General features: G+C 45.8%; 1 protein-coding gene across 1 annotated transcript; it reads left to right on the top strand.

The window, feature by feature from the left end:
• Positions 1-281: 281 nt before the first annotated feature.
• On the top strand, positions 282-4,162 carry CLDN14 (claudin 14). Its single transcript, XM_026121561.2, has 2 exons — positions 282-1,511; positions 3,616-4,162. Exon 1 carries the CDS (start codon positions 388-390, stop codon positions 1,099-1,101), a length of 714 nt encoding a protein of 237 aa, XP_025977346.1. The 5' UTR covers positions 282-387; the 3' UTR covers positions 1,102-1,511; positions 3,616-4,162.
• The last annotated feature ends 4,248 nt before the right edge of the window (positions 4,163-8,410 follow it).

Genomic DNA, 8,410 nt, shown 5'->3' with positions numbered 1-8,410 from the left:
GAGTCTGCTGAGAAGGAGCATATTTGAATTTAAAATATTTTTTTCCATTTCATAAGCTTTCGTGAGTTTTCTTCCCAGTGGGCAACAGAAGGCTGTTTGTATAAGTGAAGAGGGAAGCTTGCTTTCCCATTACTTCCACAAAAATACGATTACCAGCGATAACTATGCTAATTATTGCACTGACTGCCCTTGGACTGCGCCTTACTGGCTGGAGAGGTAACGCGTTCGGGCAATAATTAACTTCTTTTTCCCTCAATTACCTTTTATTAGGAGAGCAGAAGGCGTCAAAGTGAAACAGCTGCATATCTTCCAAGAAAAGCCCCCGTTTTCCGGAGGAGTCCAGGCAGAGGCGCTTGGTTAAGAGGACGAGGCAGGACAAACACCAGCATGGCAAGCGCGGCCCTTCAGCTGCTGGGCTTCTCCCTCAGCCTGCTCGGCCTGCTCGGGACCCTGATCGCCACCCTGCTGCCCCACTGGTGGCGGACAGCCCACGTGGGCGCCAACATCGTCACGGCGGTGGCCTACGTGAAGGGGCTGTGGATGGAGTGCGTCTGGCACAGCACCGGCATCTACCAGTGCCAGGCCCACCGGTCCCAGCTGGCACTGCCGCGGGACCTGCGGGCCGCCCGCGCCATGATGGTCGTCTCCTGTGTGCTGTCCGCCCTGGCGTGCGCCCTGGCCATAGTGGGCATGGAGTGCACGCGGTGCGCCGAGGGCACCTCCGCCAAGACGCCTGCCGCCGTCTCGGCGGGCGTGGTGTTTGTCTCGGCTGGCCTCCTCTGCCTGGTGCCCGTCTCCTGGACCACGAGCGACGTTGTTGCTGACTTCTACAACCCGCTGCTGCCCAGCGGCATGAAGTATGAGATCGGGCAAGCCCTCTACCTCGGCTTCGCCTCCGCGGCCCTGAGCATCCTGGGCGGCGCGCTGCTCTGCGCCTCTGGCCCGTGCGCCACTGCCAGCGGCCCGTCTCACCCGCCACAGCCCGGCCGTGCGCCTGGGGCTGCCCCCTCTTGCAGACCACCAGCCGCCTGCAAGGGAAACCATGCCTCTTCCCGGACATCTGCTTCCCATAGCGGCTACAGATTAAATGACTATGTGTGAGTTCCCTCAGACTTGCCTGTGGGACACAGCTGTTTTGTGATTCCTGTGCCTGGCATGAAGCGGAGCTAGGATGGCTTTTAGCTGACGAGGGTCACCGTGCAAAGTTTACCATTGTTTGCGTCTTCCTTTCTCGCCCGAGAAAGCAAGCGCGCAAATGCAACGCCGTTTGCTCCAAACCTGAAAAATAAACATGAGGGAGGCTGTAATACCGCAGCGACTGCAAATACCTGCCTACTTTAAATCGGAGCTTGGCGCGTGGCCGGTTCAAGGGGAGTTCTTCTAAAAGCAGCCTTCTGGTTTATGGGTTTTGCCCTGTGACAAGCAGTAAAGCACAGCTGGCCACAACTTGGCGTTTGAACAGTGATCCAACAAAAAAACCCACACTTTTGTCTAAAACAGAAAACATCATGGTAAGACACAGTGATTTCAGCTCTGCTTTTCCTTTTAAATTTCTCATTTCCACAGCGTATAAATGTTTCATTTTGACAAGGCATTAGTTTTGCCTCGCCTTAACTTTCTGTTTGTTCTGTTTGTTTTTGGTTTTTTTTTTTTTTTTTGGAGTGCCTTGAAACATGAATTTTAATCGTATTACAACAGATGTATTTAATAGTATGTTATAGCCAATATTTTATATTATACTACAATGTTTTGACCTTATCAAAATAAAATTTCAGGACTTTGTTGAAACAAAAAGATTCCCAGTGACAGAAACAAAACATTGCAGTGGCTCAGAAGTGGGTTTTTAGAAATGTGTGTAATACAACAGAAATAGACTTTTGACTTTATGCTGTTACCAAAACTGGAGAAAAAATTGAAATATCAGAATATTTCACAGAATGGACATTTGACTCTTCAATTAACTCTAGAGAGCAGCTTCAGCATGCCATATAATCCACATATGACACTGGTTAGGAAAAACAAATTCAGTAATCCTATTCCCAAAAACCAAGTAATCAAAAGTGCTAATTTCTTCGACTCATTCCTGGTATCTTTTGCACAAGGTCCTGACTGATGGTGCATAAACGTTAGTCAGAATCTTTCTGTTTGCTCTGGGGCAATTTGGAGAAATGCCCTTCTGTCAGGCTTTGGCACAAGAGGCAGCCGTCCTGCCGGAAGAGTTTACACACACAGATTGTAACCCTGGCTGGCCAGGAGGAGTACAAAATGAAGACACTTGCTGCTAAAATCCTGATAAAATGCAATCCTTCCACAGTATATTCAAACAATTAAAAACAAAAGTAAAAAGAAAAAAGCCTGCCCATTTCATTTGCACTGAAGTCCAGTATGACACACAGTATAAATCATCACACACGCACAAAAAAGCACTAGATTCCTGGTAAGCCCCGAGAGCTATAGGTCCTTCTGGAACAACATGTGGACCCACCGACTGACATATAATAGGGTTAAAAAAAATACTGCCAACAACTGTGACGCAACTACATTTGGTATACTTCATTTGGCAAAAAGCCTGTTTGCAATTACATTATCACCTGGCAGCACCTCCAGAGCTTGGATTCTGTCAACATTTCCACTGTTTTCACTCTGAACCTCCTTTTCTGTGGCTGGTCACTTAGCCATTTTTTATTTATGCTGGCTTGAAATGTGGCAGGGTATTTTTCATCATCAGTGCAAGTTATTATCATTAGTACTTTTAAAAAACAAAATTACGTTTCTAAGAAATTTGCTGAGAGCAACAACAAAAAAGGATTTGGGGTCAGGCTCCAGTGCTCAACTGGTAAAAACTGACTTAATCTCTCCAAAAGACTTTTTTTTTTTTTTTTTTTTTTAGGCCTTTAAAGGTAGATTCATTTTTTTCAATAATTCTTTTCATTCTAGTTTTAAATGAACTCTTTCATATACATGGTCAATATATTCTATTTTATTAACCGTAGGTACTAGGTATGATGTGAAGCAAAAATTTGTACAGGGACTTTGTTAACACTGAAGATATCTCACATAACAGACCCTGAGATGCAAGGAATGGACCAAAACCCCTTTATACAATGGCTTCTTAATAAAGATGGAGTTGAATTGTTCATAGTCCATTATAAATTTTCTGGGATGCCTTTTAGGATGAAAGGTAGCCTAATAAAAGCTAGATTTTTTCCCCCCCCCGTATTAACACTACAATAGATCTAGCCAAGTGATTATGGTATCAACTTTGAAGAAAGCTTTTGGACAGTCATGAATACTACAACACAAGTCCAAGTCCAGGAAATGGGCTTGTGTGTCATCATGTAGTATGTTTGCTCCATACTGATAAATTGTTTCACTTGCCAAGATGTTTGTGCAGTGGGAATACTTTTGTGTAGTGCTATTCTTGCTCCGCAAATCCCCAGCCAAACAGACTACGTGACAGTAGTAAGAACGGCTTATAAAGTTTTGGCAAAAATACCTGGAAGTGCTCTGATGTCAGTAAGGAGAGTGAAATGGTTTATTTCACAGCGTGCTACGGGCCAGCGGATCTCATTCCATGCTAAAATTGAGGATTTTTTTTTGCCTTATTTTTTTAAGCTCCCGCTTAAAACAGAAGTCATATCCATTCTAGCGAGGTTAAAAGGCCTGGCTGCAACAAACACGGACAAACCCCAGTTGTGATACCTCGGCCTCCCCTTCTGCTCCATGACCGCCACACAGCTCGATGGCCAGCTCCAGCTCTCAGCTGCACGTGGGGTCTCCGAGACCTTAACCAAGGTATCTGTCCTTTACCGAGTAATCCCTTGGCCATTGGTGGGATCGAAAGGCAGAAGAGTATCAAGGAAAATGGCCAAATTTCCTGAAACACTGAGATACTGTTTGTGGGAATGTGTACTTTGGACAGCCTCTACCTCGGTAGCGGGGAAAACCGGGCAGAGCAGCGGCCGAGGGCTGACACATGCCTGAATCTGTCTGCATGTGTCCACTGGGTTTTTTCAGAGGCCCATCGAAGCAGATTTTTTTTTCTTTTAAATTAAATAAATACAGCTCGTTTTGCCTCCCGCTCGCTAGAGCTAAGTGGCAGCCTGGCCTCGGCACGGAGGTGGGGCAGAGGCATCAAGTAATGGGTGCAGGGAGCTGAGGAAGGGGCCCGGGAGGGGGGCGGGGGCAGGCAGAATTGCTTTGAGCAGCACAAGCAAGACTAGAGCACATGATCCTCTCCAGTAGCATGGAGGCATCATGGTTACGCTGCATTTTAGTCAACCTCATTGAATGGGACCAGCTCTGTGATGTTACTGGGGGAGCAGGGGGTGGGGGACCTGGCAGAGGGGAGGGGATGGAGGTGTAGGGGGGCAACACTGGAGGAATAGGGTTGGCAGCATGGGGATATCACGGTTTGGAGACCAGGGACTAACCCACAGGGCTGTCTGGAGGCTTCTGGGGTCAGGATGGAGCTGGGCACGGAGGTGCTGGCGGCTCCGCAGGCAGCGAGGAGCTCTTTCCAAGACACCCCTAACCAGGAGCCCAGTGAGGTGACAGGGACACCGGCAAGACTGCTGCCTCCCACCTCAGCATCCTCCCGCAGGCCTGGTGGGCCACCCCTTCTCCAGTCAGCGTGGATTTTGCCACCTGAAACACGGCAGGTCTTGATTTTATCTGGTGGAATATGTCAAACAGGTAACTCTGGTTCAGGGCATCACAAACAACCAAAAATAAATCAAGAGATCTCAAGAGAAGAAAAGTTTTAGTTGCCTCTAATACTGCTACTTGAAACTGAGTAATGGACCAGAGGAAGCAAGTGTGACATTCTGTTATTACTGAGCTGTGTGGGATTAAAACCAGGAGTTCCCTTGCAAGATAGTATTCCTAATTCGCCAGTTCCCTCCATCTGCAGGAAAGGGGTTTAAGCAACAGGAAGTACAAAGAGATTGATCTAATGACATTAATGCTAGGTCGGAGATAAACAAGAACCCTCTTCAGATGCAATGTAGGTGGGGGGGGGGGGGGAAGTGACCTACCTTTTGGCTGGACATACAGGAATACCTCAGTCTTAAGCCCTGAAGAAAGTGTTAGGATCATCGTGTCTACCCTTCTGCACAGCACGGGCCAAAAGACCATGGTGCTGAAGGAACACGTAATCCATCAGAGACTGCTCAGACTGGAAGACATCAGCTAGATCTGGGTACATTTGGCAGATTACTTGTAGGAAACAGCTAGAGTGCTCATGCCCCTGGCAACCTGAACCATAGGTTTCAAATGTGGCTTATGCCTGTGCCCATGAGGCTAAGCTGCCACAAGAACTGGCAAGTCGATTTAACATTTCAGTGCCACTGAAATAGCGAGATCCCATTTCCCTCTCCATTGCTCCCCCTGCCCTGGCTCCCAGCCACAGGTTTCCGCAGCTCACTTCTCACCACCAGACCTCTCTGCGGACCAACTATCTCATTAAAAAGGCAGAAAATAAATCCACCAAAGGATGGCAACATTTTCTGATGCTGCCGTTAGCTCACCCAACTCACAGAAGGGTCTAAGGAGAGCCAGACCTGGAAAAGGCAGTTAGGAGCTGCAGGAAGGAGGAATGAGGATGGGGAGCTGATGGGGAGCAAGTTTTCCCCCTTTCGGCAGCAGACAGTCAGTCGGCAGCCCAACAGAGCTGCCCACAAAACCAGCGCCTGAGACGCACTGTGTTGTTCGCTGTCACTAAACCAGACAAAGCCGCAGAGCCACTGGGCAAGCAGAAACTCTTTGAAATTTTTGCTCTTTTTTTTCCTCCACAATGCTCAGCACAAGTAGTGGAGTAAGGTGAATGATAAACCATAATAAACACTAACTCTTTTCCTTAAGAACATGCCTGAGCGAACTCATAATAAGGTGAGGAATTTAACTGAATTCAGTAAGCAGAAGTTCTGCTAATCTAAGACAGAAGTTATGAAAACATTTCTACAGTTAGCTGGTAATTAAAGTTTTTCACATCAGTGCATCAAGATTACCGGAAATTCTGTGTCCGCCTGTAAATACCAACTGCTGTTTTACCGATTACTTTGCTGTATCTCCAACAAGATGGTTTCTGGAGAAATAAATAAGAGAGAGGGGGAAGGGTAGTACTCTCATTAGGGTCAGGATCAGCTTAAAGACAGGTTGAAAGCATATCCTTTTTTTCCTTAGTTGATCTACTAAAAGATATTACTTCTTCCTGTGTGCCTTGCTTTGCTGTTCAGTATAAGAGAGATTTTCTTTTTTTTCTTTTCCTCTTTTTCTTTTTTAAGGAAATCATTCTTATAACTTAGTCCATGTGTTCCAATCATCTACAGTTTCTTTTTCTCAGCACTAACTCTGCACCTGGTCATGCTGATTCCCAGGTAATTTGTATTCTTTCCCATTCTTCTACTAAGGGTATCAGAAGACATGCCTGAACCTAGCGAGCCTAGATCCTGCCCAAGCAGAAATCAGAGCAGCTCCCTGGAAGTCACATTACCCCAGTTTCTCCACTCTCCCTCCCTCCCAGGCGGTAGATCTAGACGAGGTATTCCCCTTCACTAATAAACCTGCTAATTTTGTACAACAGAGCTTTCCATCAACTCAGATGTCTGAATGGGCCTAACATGCTCCACAAAGACAGGCATGATATACTGACCTCCCTCATTTTTCCTTTGAAGAAGCCTTCCTGGGGGAAAAACTTGTTAATTTTATTTTCTGCTTTAAGCATGAAGAAAATCCATTCATTTGATTAGCTCATACCTAAAATATCCTTGGTAAGCAAACTGCTAGAAAGTAGAGTGAACAAAAAGAGTGAATCAATGTGCAGATTTGATCTGTTAAGAGCATATGTATATACTTTATATATGCGTACGGATATATAAAATGGTGAAATTCTGGCTCCATTGACTTTAATGAGGTCAGAATTTCACCCATAAGCTTGTTATTAATGTCAATACTTCCAAGTCTATTATAGAGCTTTTAACTAAAAGGCCTCCGGAGCAAAGAGAATCAAAGTCACGGGAGTTTTGCCCATGTGAGAAAGGCACCAAGGTAAGACCCGCAATGGCCATTTCACAACATTTCCATATTGAGCAGAGCAGCTCTTTCTGGTGGGAGACAAGAGCGAGTCCTCCCTTCCACTTCAGTCAAGGACAATCAATTTTATTTTTTAAATGTCATAATCGCCGATATTGATCAACAGTCCCTAATGGGGGTGCTTGGGAATCCATACTGGCCTGGGTTATTGCTACTTTCCTAGCAATTCACGCTCAATTAGGCTGCCTTGCTAATGCACGTCAGCTTCATTTAATCGCTCTCGGGCTGGCAGTGTGAGAAAAGGGCAAGCTGACAGAATAATCCCACACTTGTGGTATGCTGTGAGCTGCCTATTTGTTTTATTTGTTCAAATTTTAAAGGGCTAAGCACTTGTTACGTGGAAGACAAAGAAGAACAAAAGTCAAGAAGATTTAATAAGCCTTGGGAAACAGTTGGAAATCAATTCTTGTGCAACGACTTTGAGGTATTTTAGGTATTTGGAAAATAAAGTGGATTTTGTAGCTAAGGTGCTGCTGGGTAGCATTTGTCCATGGAAACTGCAGTAAAAACTGAGCAAATTTCTTCTAACTGTTACACCCTAGGAAAAGCACCCTGTTTACTGGTTGGCTGTCTGTGATGATAGCATGCCAGAAGCAACTTCTAAGGGAAGCTGGTAACGCGTGCAAGATACAGGCTTACGGTTGCTTGCATAATATTTAACGTTAGTGTTAATTAATTAAGACAAAGGGGGAAGAGAGGGAGGGCAGCAAGCCAGAAAAAGAGAAATAACCATTGAACCCCTAAGACCTCCAATCTCTGAAAGAAATGTGCGCGTACCTCACATTTCCCATAGCAGACTAGTTGTGAGCTGAAAAAAGAGGAATCACCTGTGAGTCCTGAAGCGCCTGGCTGCAGACAGAGCCTCATAGGGCCTCTGCATCTAGATCCACAACTAAAGTCCAGAAGAAGAAAAATGCAGGCATGAAAGGTGAGGAAGAGACACCTCAGGGTCCTTCCCTAAAGCACGATGCCCTTCCTATAGCTGGGCTGTATGTCCTCAGACCCCTTCCCACTCCCCGGCTAAAAGTGACATTTGCTGAAGGAATACAGATCTTTGAGTAACACCGGGAAGGGGGGCCTTGCATTGCTATGAGTTCTGGTTTTTCAGTTCCAAAACTTGACGTATACCTTGCAAATCCAAAGAGGGTCTCAGACCTGTGTCTGGCCATAAGAGGCACACGAAGGTTGCGTTTTATTCTTGTTTCTTTCTAATCTTGTCGTTGCAAGCTGAGGATCTTGCTAATCAGATGCCTGCCTGACATTTGGAAGAGGCAAAGCAAGGGGAATCAAGGTGAATCCAAAAAATTTCAGGTGCCCT

The sequence above is a fragment of the Dromaius novaehollandiae genome, chromosome 1, assembly GCF_036370855.1.
Source record: "Dromaius novaehollandiae isolate bDroNov1 chromosome 1, bDroNov1.hap1, whole genome shotgun sequence".
Classification (NCBI taxonomy): domain Eukaryota; kingdom Metazoa; phylum Chordata; class Aves; order Casuariiformes; family Dromaiidae; genus Dromaius; species Dromaius novaehollandiae.
The sequence above is the reverse complement of the archived record's forward strand: the minus strand, read 5'-3'. Positions and strand labels throughout refer to the sequence as shown.